Here is a 20,719-nt window from a genome sequence, read left to right as displayed (position 1 = left end):
GGTGTCATGAACACTATTCATCCTGGCAAAATAGCAGCTGATTATAGTTTGGTTAGCTGTATGTAAATCAGAAAAGTGTCCATCCCCCTATCCCCTGACAAGAAAAGCCCACACATTTTTTTGTTGGGTGGGGACAAAGGGGGGGGGGGGGGGGGGCAATTGTGGATCACCTTTGATTGAGAGAGCAAGACACTGCACTTTCAGTATAACCATTTCCTCCCCGAAGTCTTCTTTGCCTTGTGATTCCTTTTTGCATAGACTATGCTTCCATGGATGGAGAGGTGCTGGAGCACTGGTGGCCACTTTTACGACTCTACTAGGTTGGTCTCATATCACGCAGTCAGCTCTCTCACTACACAGCCTGCTTCCTCCATTCATTAGATTTGAAATAATTTTGGGACCTATAGAAAGCATTTAAAATAATTTTGGGACCTATGGAAAGCATTTACTTGGCTTTTAGTCCTTATTCTAGGAATCTGGGGGTGTGTGTAATTCTCTAACTTTTCTGATCCTTTTCCTTAAGAATCATGTCTTCAATGATTTTGTTCAAAGATTGATAAGCTGTTTCAAATTTTGATTTTTAAGATAGATTCAACCTACATAGTGTCTTATGCCACCAATTCATATTGCATCTTAATGACCCTTCGATCAAGGTAATATGCTATATCAATATCCCATTGCCTCTTTCTTTATATCCAAATATCACTTAGATGAGAGCATTGGAAAATAAAATTTGCTAATCTCATGGAATAAGTTTTATTGGGTTGTACCAAGTGCTACTTTTGTTTCGAAAACCTTAGAATTGGTTGAAATCTTGACCTTCCAAATATCACGTGGGCTTCTCAGTCGATCTTTTCGGAGTTCGGCTTCAGAGAAATTTCGAGTGTGCTTGGTTTGAGGAGGTCCCAAGTCGGCTTGGGTTGTCTTCTTTGTTGATCTTCTCCGGACTTTAGCTCTAGAGCAGTTTCGAGTCGGCTCGGCTTAATGAGGAGGTCCCAGGTCGGCTTGAGTTCTCTCCTTTGTTGATCTTCTCCGGACTTCGGCTCAAGAAAAAATTTGAGTGGGCTCGGGTTTAGCAGGTCGCAGATCGGCCCAGGGTGTCTTCTTAGTTGTTGGTCTTCTCTGGAGTTTAACTCGAGAGGGATTTCGAGTGAGCTCGGCTTGAAGAGGTTTTAGGTCGGCCCAGGGTGTCTCCTTAGTTGTTGGTCTTCTCTGGATTCTAGTTCTAAAGGAATTCTGAGTGAGTTCGACTTAAGGAGGTCTTGGGTTGGCTCGGGATGTCTCTTTAGTTATTCTTTGGAGTCTAGCTCTAGAGAAATTTCGAGTGAGCTTGGCTTGAGGAGGTCCAAGGTTGGCTCGGAGTGTCTTCTTAGGCCCCCATTTGAGGGAGCTTTTGGAGGGCCAAAAAGCACTTTCTGGCCCTCCAAAAAAAAAAGGATGTTTGGTAAAAATTTCGAAAAGCTATTTTAGCTTTTTCAGAAAGCTAAAAACAGCTTTTTGGAAGAAGCTCCATTTTGGAACTTCCAAAAACCTGTTTTGAGCTTTGTCAGAAAGCTGTTTTTTTGACCAAAATATTTTCATTTAAAAGTCCTTTTTTCTTTCCAAAATCATCCATCCGCCTCTTCCTCTCACTCATCCCCCTCCCTCTCTATCTTCTTCTTCCTCTCAACTCTGGCGCCTTTGTTTCTTTTTTTTTCTTTTTTTTTTGTTTTGGGAGCAGCCCGTGGCTGCCCATGGTGGCAGCCACCACGCTCGCCACCACCCGTGGCGCATGGCCGACCCGTGGAGCGGCCGGGCTCGACCGTGGGTTGGCCGGGCCTCCGCCAGCCGCGGGACCACGACGTCCCAGCCGCGGGCCTAGGGAGGCGAGCCACAGCGAAGCCCCAATGGCGGCCCCCTCCCGGGCCCCCTCCTACGGTCGCCGCCTTCCGGGCCCGCTCTCACGGTCGCCGTGGCCCGACCCTTTCTGGCGCCGTTGGCCTTGCGGGAGGAGAAGAAAGGAGAAGGGGAGAGAGGAAGGAAGGAGAAGAGAAGAAAAAAGAAAAAAAAAAGAAGAAAAGGAAAAAAAAGGAAAAAAAAGAGAAGGAAAGAAAAAGAAAAGAAAAGAAAAATAAATAAATGCATAAATAAGTATGTATATAAATGAACGAATAAATAAATAAATAAATGATTAAGATAATAAATAAATATAGTTTAATGAAATAAAATAATAAATAAAACAAATAAATAAATAAATAAATAAAAATAATGAGTGAGTGGCAAATAATTTGATCTAAATAAATAAATAAAAAAATAAATATTAGTAATTATTTAACTAGTTTTATCATCTAGCTAGAAAATTTGTCAGAGAGATAAATCGTTATCAGAAGGGTAAAAAATTAATTTACACTAATAATTATAATATTTTATATATTTATTATTGTATTATCCTGTAAATATAATATTATATTACATTATATCATAGTACATTGATATATTATGTTAAATAATTTAATATTATATTAAATTATCTATAGTATACAATGTTATAGTACTATATTATAATAATATTATATTACATTACTATATTATATTAATATATATTATATTTTATTATGCTCCGTTGTATAATACTAGGAATATCCTTTATGGTCATTTTGTCATACAAAAATACTTTCTCAGTCTGTTTACCAAATACATGTTAAAGTGCCACAACACTTTAAAAATGTAGTTACCAAACAGCAAACAGCTTTTTATAAAAGCTCTACTTCATAAAGCTCTACTTTTAAAAGCTCTACTGCCAACAGTTCTCCCAAACAGGGCCTTAGTTGGTCTTATCTGGAGTCTAGCTCCAGAGGAATGTTGAGTGAGCTTGGCTTAAGGAGGTTCTAGGTTGGCCCGGGTTGTCTCCTTTATTGGTCTACTTTGGAGTTTAGCTTTGGAGGAATTTCGAGTGGGCTCGGCTTGAGGAGGTTCCAAATTGGCTTAAGGTGTCTCAAGTAGAATATGTTTGTCATAATTGTCCGATCTGAAAAACAAACACAATAAGAGAATTTTTATTGGAAATAAGCTCGGACTATAATGAATTTTACTGATAATAGATGCGAAGGTTGTCGGAGTTCCAAGTTAATGGGATCGGGGCGTCGTCGAGGTGCTCCAACCAGAGTATATCCCTGGTCGCATGCTTCGGTTGCTCGGTAGGAGCCTTCCTAGTTTGGACTCAGCTTTTCGAGTTTCTTTGGCTATGACGTTTCAGTCTTTCTTAAGACGAGCTCGCCAGGTTGGAAGAGCTTACCTTGACCTTGAAATTGAGTATCGAGCTGCTCTCCGTTGGTACGTCGCCAGACGAATTTGAGCTTTCGTTCTGGTTTCTTCAGCAGATCGAGGTTAGCTTAGTGTCGATCTGAGTTTGTCTGGTCATCAAAGCTTTTTACTCGAAGTGATGGAAGCCCGATCTCCAGTGGGATCACTGTCTCGGTCCCAAAAGTGAGATTGAAGGGCATCTCTCCAATGGGAATCTGATGTGTTGTTCGGTATGCCCATAAGACATAGCTCTTCGGCCCACAATTCTTTTGCTCGGTCCAGCCTTGCCTTTAGATCCTATAGGATAGTTTGGTTGGTCACCTCATCTTGTCCATTAGTCTCAGGGTGCACCATCGAAGTGAACTGGTCGTTGATGCCGAGCTTAGAGCAGAACTTCTTGAATCGGGCATTGTTGAACCGACGCCCATTATCTGTGATGATCACTCGAGGGAGTTCAAATCTACAAATTATGGCCTTCCAGACAGTCTCGAGCTTTCGCCTTGGTAATTCGGGCCACTGGCTCGACTTCTGCCTATTTGGTGAAGTAGTCACCGCTACAAAAAGAAATTTGCGTGGCTCGGTAACCATTGGAAAAGGTTCGAGGATGTTAATTTTCCGTTGTGCAAATGGCCAAGGGGCGCTAATTGGCATCAACGGCACAGTTGGTCGTCATTGGATGCTCGCATGCCGTTGACATTGGTCGCATTTCTTGACAAAGTCGGCCGCATTCTTTTGTAGGGTCGAATAGTAGCATCCCTGTTGCAGGACCTTGTAGGTTAAAGATCCGCCCCCCAGGTCGTTGCCACAGATGCTCTCGTGCACCTCTCGAAGTGCATAGTCTGCCTTGGTTGGGCAGAGGCATTTAAGAAGTGGCAATGAGAATGACCATTGATATAACTTGTCGTCGAGGAGAACATAATGGGAGGCTTGTTGCCTTATCCTACGGGCTTCAGCTCGGTCTGCAGGCAATTTCTCGTCCTTCAAGAAGTCGACGAGAGGATCTATCCAGGTCGGCTCAATGGTAGTGTTCATCATAATGTCGGGCTTGTTGATGTTCGATGTCTTCAAGACTTCGAGGTATGTAACTTTGGTCAAGTCGGCAATCTCCGAGGTGGCCAACTTTGATAGCAGATTGGCTCTTGCATTCTCAGTTTGGGGGATCTACTGTATATTGAAGTTGTGAAGACCGAGGTGTTCTTTACTTTTTATAGATATTTGATCATCGATGGCCGCGGACTTTGAATTTTCCTCACTTGTCTAACAACTTATTGTGAGTCGCTAAAGACTTTCAGTTGCTGAACTCTGAGCTCCCTAGAAAGCTTGAGTCCAGTGATCAACGCTTCTTATTCAATCTCATTATTTGAGGCCGAAAACTCGAATCGCAAAGTGTATTCTGTGATTACTCCATCTGGGCTGGTGAGTATAAGTGTAGCCTTGATGCCTCTTGGGCCTGATGACCCATCTACATGCAGGATCCATGGCCACCCTGTGGTCTTCTTTTTGGGGAGCTCGACAGGGTCTTCATCAGGGATGGTGCACTCCACCAGAAAATTTGCTAACACCTACACCTTGATGGACAGCCAAGGTCGGTACTCCAGGTCAAACTCTCCGAGCTCCACTGCCCATTTTGCCAGTTGACCTGCATTTTCGGGCTTTTGCAAAATCTGCCTCCTCGGCTAGTCGGTCAGGATTGTGATAGAATGAGCATGAAAATATAGCCGGAGTTTCCGAGCTAAGATGATGAGGGCGTAGATCGTCTTTTCCAACTTGGAGTATCTGGTCTTGGTGTCTCGCAGGATTTGACTTGTTTAGTTGATCGGTCTTTGGCACCTTTTTTCTTTCCGCACCAGGACCAAACTCACAGCAGAAGGAGAAATGGCTATGTACAAGTAGAGCATGTCTCCGACCTACGGTTTTGTGAGGAGAGGCGACAAGTTGAGGTACTCCTTCAGTCGATCGAAGACCTCTTGACACTTCTCGATCCATTGGAAGTGCTTCGGGTGCTTCAGGGCGTTGAAGAATGGGAGGCAGCGCTCTGCCGATCTGGAGATAAATCTTGCTAGTGAAGCTTCTGACCAGTCAGGTGTTGGACTTCTTTGACATTTTTTGGCAGCCGCATCTGTTGCACTACTCGGATCTTCTCAGGATTTGCCTCGATGCCTCACTGTGTCGCTATGAATCCTAGGAATTTTCTTGATGCGACTATGAAGACGCACTTCGTTGGGTTGAGCTTCATCTAGTACCTTCTCAGAGTTGCGAAAGTTTTTTCTAGGTCGACTATGTGCTGCTTTGCTGCTCGACTCTCCACGAGCATATTATTCACATATACCTCCATGTTTTGGCCGATCTGCTCCTTGTAGATCTTGTTGACGAGGCATTGATAAGTTGTCCTTGCAATTTTTTAAGCCAAAGGGCATTATCTTGCAAGAGTAGAGGCCTTTGTCAGTAAGAAATGCTCTTTTCTCTTCGTCCTTGGGCGCCATTTGAATTTAGTTGTACCCAGAGAAAGCATCGATGAAGGTCAGCAGTTGGTGTCCCAAGGTCGCATCTACGAGCTAATTAATCCTCGAGACCGGAAAGCTGTCCTTTGGGCAGGCCTTGTTTAGGTCGGTGTAGTCGATGCAGACTCGTTACTTTCCATTAGCTTTTCTAATAAGTACAACATTGGCCAGCTAGTCAGGATAGCTTACCACATGAACAAAGCCGACCTCCAGGAGTTTGTCAACTTTTTGGTTTATGATTTGCGGCCTTTTGCGGCGAAGTTTTTCTTCTTTTGCCATACAGGTCGGTGAGTTGGATCCATGTTGAGCTCGTGACCATCACTTTGGGGCTTATATCCGGCATGTCGGTAGCCGACTAGGCGAAGACATCGGCATTGGCCCGGGGGAAGCCGATTATCCTGACCCATTTTTCTTTGTCTAGGCTCGAGCCGATCTGCATGGTCCGGTCAGGTTCGTCCTCCTTCAGGGGGACCATCACCAGCTCTCGGTCGGTTCTCCTTGCTGTTCTTTGAGCTCATCCCTTGTGTCGAGCCTCTTGATCGATAGTCTCTACCAACTTCTTTCTTTCGAGAGTGGCCATGTAGCATTGGCGATTTATTGCTTGGTCACCTCGGATTTCTCCAACTCTACTTCTTGTCCTGCTGTGACCGATAGATTGATCACGCTTTCCACAGGGACCGAGTCTTTCGAGAAGCAGACCAGGGGTGCACTGACCTTCTGGAGCTGTTCAATAGGCAATTTTATTCGTCGGAAAGCATCGTAAAACAACACATTGGCTGAACTTTCATTATCAACAAGTATTCTCTTTACATCATATTTTGCAATTGTATGAGAAATAACTACAGCATTGTCATGAAGAGTTTAGACTCCTAGGCCGACATTGGAGAACGTGATGACATCTTCCGTGCACTGTCTCTTCGGGGCAGCTTTAACTTCTTGAGGAGCTCGATTGTCCGAGGTACTTAGGACCTTGGGAGGTCCGCCATCGATGGTGTTGATGACGCCTACTGTCAGACGATTGTCGATTGGCCCCTAGGGTGGCGGATCAGAGGCTAAAGCGGGTGCTCCTCGGTTTTGCTGCGTGTGCACGTACTAGTTCAGTCATCCGTGCCGGATGAGTACCTTAATTTCGTCCTTGAGCTGGATGCATTCTTCAGTGTTGTGGCCGTGGTTCCGGTGGAAGCAATAGTATTTGTCTCTCTCGATCGTCGAGGCCTTCATCCGCTGAGGAGGGCGGAAGTAGCCTCGGCCTTCGATCTTCATGAGGATCTGAGTCTTTGAAGCAGTGAGAGGAGTGTACCTTTCGAATTTTCGAGGACTCTTGGGTCGTTATGAGCTCCTTTCACACTGAGGTGAAACACTCCTCGGCTCCCCTCGTTCCTTGCACCCTCTCTTGGCACCTCGGGGAGGTCTCCTACTAGCAGATTTGCATTGTGAGGCCATGGCCTCCTTTGCATTGGCGTACTTGTCTGCTCGCGCCAACATTTCGGCGAAGTCGGCTAGGTAACACTTCTCCAAGAAGAAGAGGAGGGCGCCAACATTTCGGGGAGGTCTCCCACTAGCAGATTCGAGATTCCTCTCTCTGCTTGATGTCGAGGAGGGCGTTTGAGCCGAAGCGTCGTCTTCAGTTGGAGACAAAGTGCGCTGTAAAGAGGCGGGTTAGCTGCTCGATGGATGGACTCGGCCCGAAGACCAGAGAACCAGAACCGAGCTGCCTTGCAGAGACTTGCGGGGAAGGTCTTGTAAAGCACGACATCGATGGCTCCGTACAGCAATATGAGGGTCTTGAAGCTCTCCAAGCGATCTAGAGGTTCCGAGGTGTGGTTGTACGACTCTACTTGGGGCATCTTGAACCGAGGTGGGATCGGCTCTATGATCTACTGGGGGGAGGCTCCAAAGAAAAGTTGAGATCGTTGTTCGCCCTCGGAGCCTGTTCCTTAAGGGTCTGAATTTGCCGGCCTATTTTCTCGAATCTCCTATCGAGGTTGGCATCCCACTAGAGCGGGGGCTCTGTATGGCGAGGAGGCGAGAGGCTTAGAGCGGAGTCCTTGCTAGAATGGGATCTTGGAGTACGCCATTTTTATCCCGACCAGGACTGCTCCGCTGAGTGCGTCGACTCTAGCGAAACCACCCGAGATCCCGACCCTGAGAGTGGTGACTGGCTAGATGTATATGGTGCACCGACGACTGAGAGTGGTGGCAGAGTTGACCAAATTTCAGCCGGACCGGTTTTGATTGGAGCACTGCCTGCTGCAGACTCTAGACTGTCGCGATCAACACTTGCACCTGTTGAACGAACAACTTGAATTGCTTATTGCCAATAGGCGTGGTAGGCTGCTTCGGCGGAGCAAGTTTCGCGCTCTACAACAATCTTTGAGCGGTTGGAGCGCGGCGTTGTGAAGCATGCGATGCACTGCGAGCTCCTTATGACCCCATGTTGGCGATTTCTCCCTTCGCTTGATCACTAGTGTAGCTGGGAACCCTTCCTTTAGCGCTAATTTGATGCCACTGAATTTTGGACCGAGGTCAGAGCGCAGCCCAGGATGACCTTGAGGTCAGCTGAATCTGAGCTAGTCGAGGTGGCCGAGGTGTCGGGGGTTGAACTCCTTCGAAGATGGCCTGCAAAAAGTTCGCTTGTCGGAGAGTTTTCGGCGGGCTATCCTCCGATACCTAAGTCAGAATGGAGAGGCAATAATATGGAAGGAAGAAATTTTAGTAATGTGGTTCTCTGTCAATAATATTCCCCTTTATATGAGGGAGTCGGTTTTGCGGTTATCTAGCCCGGCGTGATGTGTGCCAGTCGCCAGGCAGTAGTACGACACTGATCAGGAGCTAAATGCAGAGCCTTCATTACTGCCCGTCGTCGTCACAACGGCCAATTGCCAAGACTGTCAGTCCTTGCCGGCATGTGTTGATTGGCTCCTTAATCGGTTGGTTCCTTGGCTAGGTCCGAACTTGTCTACCTCGGTTTGTACCGAGATTGGCGAGGACGGTCTGGTCTGAGGTTGAGGTGTCCAATATTTTTTCCATCGAGTACAAATTAGGTCTTCAAATGGATTGGATTGTGACTTGATTCCTCTTTGGAACTATCGAAGTCAAAATTATTTGGATTAGGCTTGGATTGAAAATACGATCCATGTTAAATATGATCCTAGCAAGAAGCAATATGCTAAATTTATCACACTTTTTCATTAATTTAGGTAATTTATTTTCCCTCTTTTGGCCATTAGCTTGACTTGCATATGCAAGTGTACTTCAACTAGTAGATAGAAATTTTCAAAATTGCGAGCCTAAATCTTTGAATGTTAGGTTGTATTAGAAAGGAGAATCGAAGATTTGCCTAATTAATTTTTGCGAAAGCTGCTCACCTTCCAGGTACCAAGTTCCACGGTTACTGAATATTGTTGGCATATTGTACAAGACGTACATGATGTCAAGGTTGCTAAAGAAGCCAATAATAAATCTATGAAGCATGACTGCACACATTGGATGTGTTTACGATATAATTTACACACTACGTGGACATGTCAACATGGCATCAAAAAAATTAAAACAAGATGCGGATATGGTGGGGAACCAATAGCATACGCATTCACTTTTTTATTTCCATGTATTGTACTAGATGGACTATTTTTTCTTAGTTTTAGCTCCAGATCTCCCCGCTCTTTTTCTCTCATGGTTTGCATACACACGATGGTTAAAGTCAGAAGGGGTGTTATTTATCATGATTGATTTGAAATCGGAAGTTGCTTGCCTTATTTGATGTAATCTATCACAGGACAACCCCGAAGAGTATTTGAGATGTCCCTAGGATGTATCTTGAATGTGTCCTTGCCATCTGGGATGTATCTAGATCGTACCATGTTATGTCCAATCTTTTCCCCTTGTAAGTGAAATTATGCAAGAAGCATCTGACACATTTTGTACTGTATACCTGTATCAGTAACTCATGCATATTAGATATGGATACACCTAATTAAGTGTCCAATCTTCATATTTATAGAATGTTGAATACTTTAGTCCTCAGACAATTGCAAGAAGTTATTTTTGCTGAATTTGGTTCCATATCTTATTTCAATAAAAAAGGATGTGATCAGTAACAGGTTTAAATTAATGTACTTTGTTGGAGTTGTTTCAGCTGCGTTAACATCAGTTTATTACTATTTTATGTTACTAAAATGAGAACATTTAAATTATATTATATCATATGATATATATATATATATATATATATATATATATATATATATATATATATATAGGCTTGAACTGAGATCCCATATTCTGGCAAGCTTGTTTCTACAATATGTACTGATTGAGTTGGTTATGATACACAAGAAATTGTTATATTAATATGTATCACAACATGTGCCATTGTTCTAGTCCACATTGATTTTCATAGATAATTGCTTCTACGTTTGCCAGCTGAATTTTTTAACTGTCAATGTTCGCTATGATCACATAATTTTCCATTTTGAAAGATTTTTTTTTTAATGTTTGACTTCATATCATCATATTCATTTCAGGCGTAGGGACTATGATCGTGATAAAGAACGGCGCCATAGGCATCATTCTCGATCTCGGTCTCGATCAAGGGGTAGGTCCGATCATAGATCAGGATCTCATTCTCGTTCCCGTTCAAGATCAAAGAGGTAAAAGCAATATCATACCAAATATCTGATATTTCTTTGATAGATTTTTTGCCCCGAGTGCTTTTTTTAAAAATTCTGAATTTACATAAGTTGATAACCTAAGGTTCTATCTTGTGGTGACTTTAATGAGTAAGAATTGATGTATGTGCGGCATATGACAGATAAAATATAGAGATTGAGAATATGCAGGTTCTCTTGCAACTTTGTGATAGCCTAGTGCTAATTTTAGAACGTGCTGGAGGGTCCAAACTATAGCTTGTGGAAAGGGAGTCATGATATCTTTGATGCATTTAGGTTTCATGATAAAGTTTATTTTAACATGATATGGGTTTAGTGTTCTTTACATGGAACAGAATGAGCAACTTAGGTGATTTTGTTATTCTGCCATTATTGGTCACTATCATGGGTCTTATTTAAAACCTTATTTGTCTATGTGCTAATAAAGGTGTCAATGTTGGAAAGACTTCAATGGAACAGTGGAGTGATTAGTATTGCTGGACTATGGAAAGAGTGTAGTAGGTGGCAATTTGAAGACAAGTTTTAGTTGCTAGGAACTGGGAGAGACAAATTTGGAGGATTAAAAAAATGTATATGTTTGTTCTCCCAAGAGTGGCCTTTGTAGTTTTGAGGTTGGTTATATAATTAGATATTTTTTGCTATCATATGAATGTATATTGTCAACTTTATTGCCTCATCTAGCCCTTAAAATCAAAAAGCAAACATTAGTGATAGTGCTCTGTTTATTTTGATGGTCCTTAGAAGCATGGACCACAGACTCATCACATCCAAGGTGATTTCAAATGGCATTATCACTCTTGTAGTCTTCCTGTACGGCTCTTTGAACTGAAGAAAATAAAATGCCCCTGGATCTCCTCTTGTGCACCTTTTCCATTCCTTTTTTATAGCTTGTAAGTCTAGAGCCTAATTACATGTGGATTGGTACAAATTGTAGATCCTTTCAGAGATGTCATGTATATGGTCATTCATGTAAATTGTTGCTTAAATATAGCAGTCTGAAGTACAATTGCTGAGTAAAACCAAAATAAATTGAAAGTAAAGGTGCCGTTTGGCATCACTTCCATTTTTCTATTTTTAGATATAGAAAAATAGAAATTTTGTTTCTATTCTTTTTCTTTTTAAAAAAAATATATAGACATGTTTGGTATAGTCAATTATTTTTTAAAAATAAACTTTATCAATAATGATGGGCTCGATGGTAGTTGTAGTGGAGGCAGTAGAGGTGGTGATGATGTTGGTGGTTAGTACGATAGTGGTAAAGTAGAGGTGGCGATGATGGCGGCGGTGGTGTGGTGGAAGTAAGGCTGTGGTAGTAGACATTGGTGGCAACAGTGGTGGTGCTGAGGGCACTAATGATGTGGTGGAGGCAATGGCTGTGGTGGTTGTGGTATGATGGAGGCGATGATAGTAGTGATAGTGACGACGGGGGTAATGGTGGTGGAGGTAGCAATGATGGCAGTAGTGGCGACAATGCTGGTGGTGCTAGTGTTGGTGGCTATGATGTTGGTGGTGGTGACCAAAACTATGAGTTTCTTATTTTTGAAAATTGTGAAAGAAGACTAAAATTGTCCCTAGTGAAGAACTGTAATTTTATATAGCTCCTCAAGTAGCAACTCACACACCCACAGACCCCTTTGTGTGTCAAAAATGATAAGTAATGAAAGCAATACAGATGCGGAGCGTTAGCTTGCTTGTACCATATGTATATGTACTTCTATGTTTGTGATGCCTATTTCATAATGACATTCATTTTATTATGGCCTCTGAGCTAAACACAATGGGTTTAATGCTTGTCGTGAACTATATTGCTAAGGATATCTTTATTAGCAGGTTCCCTTTATTTTTCAGGTATCTATTTCCAATATTTATTGTCATCTTTTTTTTTTCCTACTTTTCTACCACGTACTTTTCAGATCTTTTTTTATGGCCACATTAATATTAGTTTCTCCTCCCTCCTGTTGCTGGCATTCCCTTTGACTATTTGTTTTGGTGTTGCATTCTAGTGTCACCTCCCTTTTCCCCTCTTTTTAAACACCAGCCACGAAAGGTGAGCCAATTATGCACCAGAGTGATTAGGGCAGGCTTGTTCAAGTCTAGGCATGAATTTTAGTGGGCAGGCTGATCTTGGGTCAGCATGTAGAGCTTTGAAGCCATGCTTAGGGCCATCCCAGTGCACAGGTGTAATGCTGGTCTTCCTTTTTCTTGATGGGTAACCTAAGAAGCAACTTTTTTAAATAAGTTGTGCGAAGAATTGTCATTGTATTGCAAGGTCTAGTCCGATGAGTAGTTGTTGGAGCCTAAAGGATTACTTTTCCGTTTTTGCCTCAATAACCTAGCAGTTAAATTAAGAATATGCTTGTCAACATTGCCTTATGTATATGTTGAAATCAAATTCATGAATCTTTAACTAGAGCATCGAAAATGATTGTTTATTGTGACATTATGCATTACAAAAGAGGTCGTCTAATAGAAATGCTTGGCGAATGAGGATTCAAAAAGCTGAGCCCAGATAGTTGGGACAAGGTTTTGGGTGATGGTTATGGGAGACAATTATGCATATTGTGATGTATTATTTAACTTTCTGGCCCTTCTCATTTTGTGCAAGATATTTCTTCTTGTGCATGTGTTTTGATAACTATGGTATTTCTAAGCCTACTATCTTCTTCCCTTTATTTATTCAAAATGTGTTCTTGTTTAATCTTCTACATGATTAATCTATTTCTAATCGTTTTTCTTGCTCAAACAGCAAACGCATCAGCGGTTTTGACATGGCTCCACCTGTTTCGGCTCTGATACCTGGTCCAACTGCTGCAGGTACATCAATTTTGTAATTACGGTTCAGATTTTCCTGTCTTCATTGTTGCTTAGTTTGTTGTTAATGAGGGAAATTATATCAAAATTCATGGTGTTTCTTGGGTAAGCGATTTTAATTATGTACATAGCTTGTAGGATACTAGAAACTAAATCTGTTGTATCTGGACATATTTTTTTTTTACTATATATTTTTTTACTTGGAGAGTTAATTCTGAAACTGAGCACAATTTGGTTGTTTCTTGTTTTTGGTGGCTGTTTGTTTGTTTTGTGTATATATGTTGTTGTAAGAAGGCAATGTTGGGCCACTTGTCCCACTGTGCTGCCAATGGGCGTGAGCCGACTACTGTAGCTTTTATGTGCAAGGAGGAATCAATGCACCGGTTTGATATCTTGTTCGTCTTCAACCAACAACTATTTCCTTTTTGGTAGTCTTACAAATATTATCTTCAATACTTGGAAAATCGTATGATCATTTTTCCTTATGATGTATTCTATTGAGGAGGCCAGATCAAGTCTGTCTGTGAGGGCATAAAATGTGGTGCTGCATATATTTTTCTGTTATTAAAATAAGTATACTATCGTTCTGTGATTTAACTTACTTTGCTTATACAGGTCAGCTACCTCCAACTACACCACCCATTCCTGGAATGTTTCCAAATATGTTTCCTCTAGGAGCTGGCCAGGTGCTTTTTTTCCCTCTCTTCTTTTGACCATCTGGAACTTCCTATTGTTACCACATGCTTTTGGTGCATATTGGTTTATATATTTAATCTACCCCAATGTTTATGTGTTTTTGTATTTGCATTCATGACAGTTCCCAACTCTTCCTGTGATGCCAGTGCAAGCAATGACACAGCAGGTATGTTCATTGCTGATTTATGTATAACATTGCATAATTTATTCATGTTATATTTTAATCTATATTTTGGTATCTCTAGGCAACTCGACATGCTCGGCGTGTGTATGTTGGCGGCCTCCCCCCTACTGCAAATGAACAGGTTATTTACCCTAGGCATTTACCATACTTTACATATATGCTGCTTGACTTAGCATAGACGTAGAAATTTATTTCTTATTTTTGAATTTCCTTAGATTTCTTTTCAGTTTTGCCTGAAGCCATATTGTCCAAATTCATGAAATTAGTACTAGTGCCTTCTAGATCTGAAATCGTATATATGTGTATTTGTTTACTTGTTTAAGAGTTATATTTCGATAGATGTTTTTATAATTCATTCTTCTTTACTACAATTATTGATTTTTGCCAAGGATTACTATGCTGGAACTAAAGCCCGGACCGGTTGCCTGGCGGCATGGGTCGGTACGCCCCTATGTTGTTTCATGCCGAGCCCGTACCGACACAGTAGAGGAGATGGAGGAGGGGGAGAACTAGAGAGAGGAAAAGAGAGAGAGAAGGGGGAGAGAGAGGAGATCGACGAAGGGCCGGGGAGCCTCGCACAGGGGCGGAGGAGGGGCTCTGCATCCGGTTCTCCTATTGTGTTCGAAACAAGGGTCGTGGAAGAAAATTTTGAAATTTTTTAAGTGCAGTCGCTTAAAATTTTTTAAAATAAAAAGGGCCCCCTCCGGATCATCTATTTTGAACAAAATAGGGAACCGAAGGTGGAGCCATTCTGCACCTCTGCGCGGCTCCGCGGCCCTCCATCCCTCTGTGCGGCTCTACGGCCCTCTGCCAGCTAGCCGCCACCCTCTCTCTCTTCCTTTCCCTCCCTTTCCCTCCCTCACCCTCTCTCTTTTTCTCTTTTCTTCTTCTCCCTCTTCATCTCAGTTTCTCGTTTTGGTTGCTGGAACCGTCCCGGTCCGCCGCTGGTACAGCTCGGTACGAATCAGGCGATTCGAGATCACATAATTTGTAAGGGATTCTACTTTTATATTAAGAAATCAAGTCAGCCAAATCAGCCTTTTAGGATGTTGGTTGGAAATGCAAGAATAACATAAAACTGTTGTAACCAGATGTTCCTATTGGAAATTGCTATGGTGTTCTCAAGGTAGACATTGTCTTTGAAATTCTGATAGGTTGGAACTTTGGATTTGACTCAGAACTGTTAACTTTTTAATATGAGAAGAATGGGGTGCTATATCTCCATATACAATATTACAAGTTCCATTTGAAATTATAATTGGGTTTTGTCATTGTATTGTTAAATTCTTAAACATATGCGCTACTGTGCACATTCGCTATGTCACCCTCTTTCCTTTTCTGCATTTTTTCCTGCTTAACAAAAATATATTTGAACATAATCACTTATCACATTTTTGCCCATTTCATTTATTTTTACCTGTTTATGAACAAAGTTCTATGGAGAATTCTTACGAATGGAGCATATCCTGCTCTAGTTTTTCCCTTTCTTCGTAAACCCATCTTTGTTCTTGCAAACATGGTTTCTCTCTGTTTCAATTCTGCAATGCACAAGCATCCCAAGGATGGTAATCTGTTTCTCTTACCTATAACATGGATTAGGTATCATGATTGGGTGATCATGGATGTGAGAAAAAGAATTGAATAAAATTGTTTGTTTCTGTTTCAGCAAATCTCATTTATAGACCTCAAAGTGAATCATCAAATTAATATCCCATAAGTTTGATGGTTTAGTTCTCTCCTTCATTCAATAAAGTCGTGATGAATTGTATGTGGCAAGGTTGGCCGAACCGGACCGAACATTCCGGCTCGGTAAAATCAGGATTGGCCCCGAATCAGCCGGAACGGGTCCTGAACCGGCCAAAAAGGGTCGGAACCAGACCGAATTGGTCAGAATAGATCGCGAATCAGCTGGTACCATTCGGAACCGATCGGTTCCGTTCGATCTCGGTGTGAACCGTCCAGTTTGCACCGAGTCGACCTGGTTCGGAATCAGGCCCCCTCCCTCTTTCCTTCTTTTGTTAAAAGAAGATGTTGGGGAGGCTCGTGTCCTCAACATTTCTTCTCTATAACTCTAAACGTCTCTTGGTTCCTCCTTCCTCTCAATTTGCAAAATCACACCAATTCAGCACGATTAAAGAAAGATCCAAGCCTAAATACGGTGTGCTTCCTCTCGTATATCTCATTTTCTCTATTTTTTGGGCTCCAAAATATAGCTTGAAATTTGCGAAATAAAAAAAGATTATGCCAAAATTTTTGATTTGGGCTTAATTTTATGATATGTTGTAGATCATCATGATGACATAAAAATATGTAATTTCAGATTATATATAATTTTTAAAAATTAAAAATATGTATTTGGATTAAAACATAAAAAATATAAAAAATAAAATTTAAAAAAATTATAAAATTATAAGGGTATTTAGGGGCATGCAAGCTATTTTCGAGCAAAATTTGGTGTCTATTTATTCAAGTTTTGATGCGATCATGCATATAGTAGCTTAGGCCTAAATTTTTTAAAAAATGAGAAATAAGTAGCCTTTGATGTATGCCCACAGGTCTAAAAAATATATGTAGCACCCATTATTGGGTTCTACATGGATCTGTGCTGAAATTAATTTATTAAAATATTTATATTTAAAAATTATTTTTTAATTTAAAAAATAATTAAAAATATATAATTAATACCAAAAATTATAAAAATTAGTAGTACATAATACATATTTCAGAAGTATTTTCAGAAGTAAAAAACATATTTTTTCTAAATTTATGATATTTAAATATATTTTTTTAATTTAAAAATTATTAAACTTATATATAAATAAAAAATATGAAAATTTACTATTATGTATTAGATAAATCAGTTGTATTTTCTGAACTAAAAAATATTATTTTCGTAACAAAATTTTGCTATTTTTAAATAATTGCTAAATTGATGTATTTGATAATCCTTAAAGTGGAACCATCAAAAAGAAAGAAGTTAGAGTGTGACATTGATTGGGATTATGAGCAAATGCTCTCAGGTCGGCACTATTGGAAGTGCAGTTGGTGTAACAAGTTGAAAGAAGTGATCAAGTTGAAGCAATACGTGGTTACTCCAATGTATCTATATGTCGATAATGTCCACGAGAGGTTTGATAGCTGATGAAACACTTCGCTAATTTTAAAGCAGCGAAGGAGAGGGTTGCTAAGAAGGTGGAGGTGGACCGTCGAGCGACAGAGCCATCTTTCTATCACTTTAGAAAATCAGGAGGCGTTCGCTCTAAAAGATGAGGCACAGATCCAGGCTATCATTTAGGAGAGTTTGGATAATCAGTGGCAGGAGAATGAGGTGGCCAGGCATATGGCTAGAATTTGGGCTCTCGTACTATGAATCGGGCTCCGATTTTGTGAGCAGCAGGAAAGATCTAGAGTTTAGGAGGACCTCAGTCAGGAAGGCCATCAGCAGAGATGGTGGTCGTATTGCATTTATGTTGGAGGCTTTTGGTAGCAATAAGAAGCCATCCAGAGATTCCACCAGGAGCCACCACAAGATTTAGATCTACATGCCTTTTCCAGCAAAAATTTGAAGCAGTAGGGGTTGACACAATATTGAAGGATAAGAAAGACATGTGGCGAGCTATTAGATCATGATTCCACTTTAGCCATATTCCAAGGAACGTGGCAAACAATACGTGTTATAGGTCTGTCATTTTTTCAATACGGGCTGTCGGTCTCGATGTAGATACTCCAGAACTGAAGGACGTTTACGGTGAACTTGACAATAATGAGCTAGAAAAATGAATTGCCTCATACAAGAGCAAATGGCATACATGGACTAATGGTAATGTGTGATGGTTGGACCGTTTCTATCGGACAGAGCATTATCAACTTCTTGACATGTGATATGGAAACTTTTTTTCATAAGTCGGTTGATGCTTTCGATTAGGTGCATGACGCCATGAACATCCTCAGATTGGAGATCATTGATCAAATAGAAAGAAGAATGTTGTGTAGGTTATCATTGATGATGAGCCACAATATAATGCCATCGAGGAGATCTTGATGATGCAGCAGCCACATATTTTGAACCTCATGTCACATTGTATCGACCTCATATTGATGGACATTGTGAAGATTTATAGGGTGCAAAAGATAGTGGAGACAGCTCAAACCATCACTAGATATATTTATAACCATGCATGGATTCTTTCACTGATGAGGTAGTTTGCATGGGGAGAGATTTTGAGACCAGGAGTTACATGGTTTGCTACCAACTACGTTGCACTGGATAGCCTTCTTGAGAGAAAAATTGCCCTATATCATATGTTTGTCAATTTCGAGCGGCTAGAAAGTAGATTTGCGAGGACTTGGTGATGAGAGAAACATTCTGACAGCAAGCTGAGAAGATAATGAAGGCTATCAGACCATTGTATGTACTTCGGGTCGTGGACTGCTAGAGGTTCTCCTAGAAGTGCTTGTATCATTTGATGGAAAAATTCATATCAAAGAGGCATATTTGACGTATGTCCAGAAATACATCGACATCATTGAGTGGCGGTGAGACTATCATATGGGTAGGAACTTGCATCTAGCAGGTAAGCAAGAACATTAAAAATTAGACAGCTTATATATTTGATACAATCTTTCAAAGACAATAACGAATTTTATTTGTAGTATACTACTTGAACTCAAGATTTCAATACATCGTAGTTAGAATCGATATGGATGACGAACTTCTGGATGCTCTACGTAATGTTATTTAAAAGATGGACCCTGATCCAAAAGTTGTAGCTCTATGTCTAGAAGAGGTAAGTTAACGCCTTCACGCCACACTGCCTTCCTCCGTGCCGCCTTCGCCCTCCGAGCGCCATTTCTCCGAGCCCCGCTTCTTCCCTATCGCCACCTGCAGCACCGCCGCCGAGCCCCCTCTCCCTCTCTCTGCGAAATCAAGGGTTCTTGGCACCGAACCCTTCTTTCCTCCCCCTGAGCCAGTCGAGCCGGTGCCATCCGGCCGCACTCGATCCCAGCCATTTTCCCAAGTTCCCTCTTCATGGGCCCAAGTACTTGAGCCCAGCAGACCCGAAGCCCAACACCATAGAAACCCCTCCCTCAAAGTTCCTCACGGGCTTAATTCCTCAGGGTCGCGCCCACTCCGTAGCCCATTTCCGTTTTCATTACACGGGCCAAACTGCAACCACAGGCCCATGGCAGCATCCTCTTGGCATCCATTTTAGCCTTGCAACAGTTCGGCTTCAGCAATCAGCTCCACTGAGTCTCTGTGCTGCATCCCTCATCATCTCCGTTGCTGGAGAAGCCACGAGCGAACCTTGATCTACTGCTTCATGACAGGTAATAAGGTTTCTACTTTTTCTGACTTGTTCATTTAATTATGTTCTAGTTCTCTTGCATGATAGCTGTATTTTTGAAACTTACTTTTACCGTCAAAATTCAAAACATAGAACTACTCTCAAACCCATCCTATTCACCATTTTAAAATTTAGATATTAAATTAGCACACCCTAGCAACTGGACGTTCCTCAACATTCTTCGATCAGATTGATTTAGGATCAGAACAACTGTACTACTTGATTGCAATCTAATTTCTTAAATTGAATAATCTTAATCCTTAATTTCGAATAACCGAAGTAAAAATAGCAACATTTAAACTTTAAGTTATTCTTGTGAAAATTTGTTGATCTCTGAAATCATAATAGATTGCATTAGTAGGTTGTCCTGCATCAAATTTGGTTTTGCATTATATTTATTAGGGTTTCATTAGTGACATTGCATTTTACATCATCATACATAGTGTTATCATTACATATCAACCCATAGTGATAAGGAGTACCAAGCCGACCAATCTAAAGTCTCCTTAGCTACCATAGATTCCGAAGTCCTGAAATTCCTCATGGACCAGTTTGCTGCCATACGAACTCAAAGGGAAGAAATCAAACAAGAGGTTCGTGAGCTCATGCGAGATGTCAGGATCCCTAAATTGCCAACCTCCGTTGCAGCCCAACCTAAAATCGGTTTGGCCACACTACCTATAGTTTTTTCGCATTTCCCTACGAACCAAACCCAATGCTCTAGGTGTCAACAATTCGGCCACATAGCATCTCAATGTTCCATTAAGACCTACCAGATTACTGAACCAGAAGCTGAGAACCAAGAGGCCGAATATGTCGAAAAAGTCTATGAACCAAATATAGAAGATTATGTAGAAGACTTTGAAGATGAACCCATCGAATTAGAATTTGTCCAGAATGATCCCCAAAAGAAAATTGTTGACCTAAGTATAAACACACCACTTCACATTACTACTTCGAAAGAGGTAGTAAAAGATGTCGAGGGCTAATCTCCTATGTTGGCACATGTGGCAAAAGCTATCAATGAGGAATCCAACCTTGACCATTTTTCTGTGATAGCTCCCCTTCTAGAGGAGTTTTATTCTGTAGTCCCTGATGATCTTCCGGATGCACTTCCTCTGATGTGTTATATCCATCATGCAATTGAGTTAGTCCCCCGAGCACCTCTGCCTACCCTTCCTTATCATAGGCTCAACCCAAATGCATGCGCTGAGTTGAAACATCAAGTTG

At 41.4% G+C, this 20,719-nt stretch overlaps 1 protein-coding gene across 6 annotated transcripts in view; it reads left to right on the top strand.

Annotated features, from left to right (window-relative positions):
• LOC103698299 (splicing factor U2af large subunit B) overlaps positions 1-20,719 on the top strand; it is a 28,743-nt gene that overhangs the window by 1,653 nt on the left and 6,371 nt on the right. For 2 of the 6 annotated variants that reach the window (XR_005508289.1, XM_039118911.1), the window contains exons 3-7: positions 10,310-10,435; positions 13,200-13,267; positions 13,880-13,950; positions 14,082-14,126; positions 14,206-14,265. Coding sequence is in view for 4 of the 6 variants with exons in the window: in XM_039118911.1 (XP_038974839.1) it covers positions 10,310-10,435; positions 13,200-13,267; positions 13,880-13,950; positions 14,082-14,126; positions 14,206-14,265 (370 nt within the window). In the remaining 2 variants the exon portion in view is untranslated. Of the gene's footprint in view, positions 1-10,309; positions 10,436-13,199; positions 13,268-13,558; positions 13,660-13,879; positions 13,951-14,081; positions 14,127-14,205; positions 14,266-17,109; positions 19,473-20,719 lie in introns of those variants that run through there. The other 4 variants (XM_039118913.1, XM_039118914.1, XM_039118912.1 and 1 more) reach the window with 4 other exon arrangements.

This window comes from Phoenix dactylifera, unplaced genomic scaffold, assembly GCF_009389715.1.
Source record: "Phoenix dactylifera cultivar Barhee BC4 unplaced genomic scaffold, palm_55x_up_171113_PBpolish2nd_filt_p 000445F, whole genome shotgun sequence".
NCBI lineage: Eukaryota > Viridiplantae > Streptophyta > Magnoliopsida > Arecales > Arecaceae > Phoenix > Phoenix dactylifera.
This window is presented reverse-complemented; position numbering and strand designations above follow the sequence as displayed.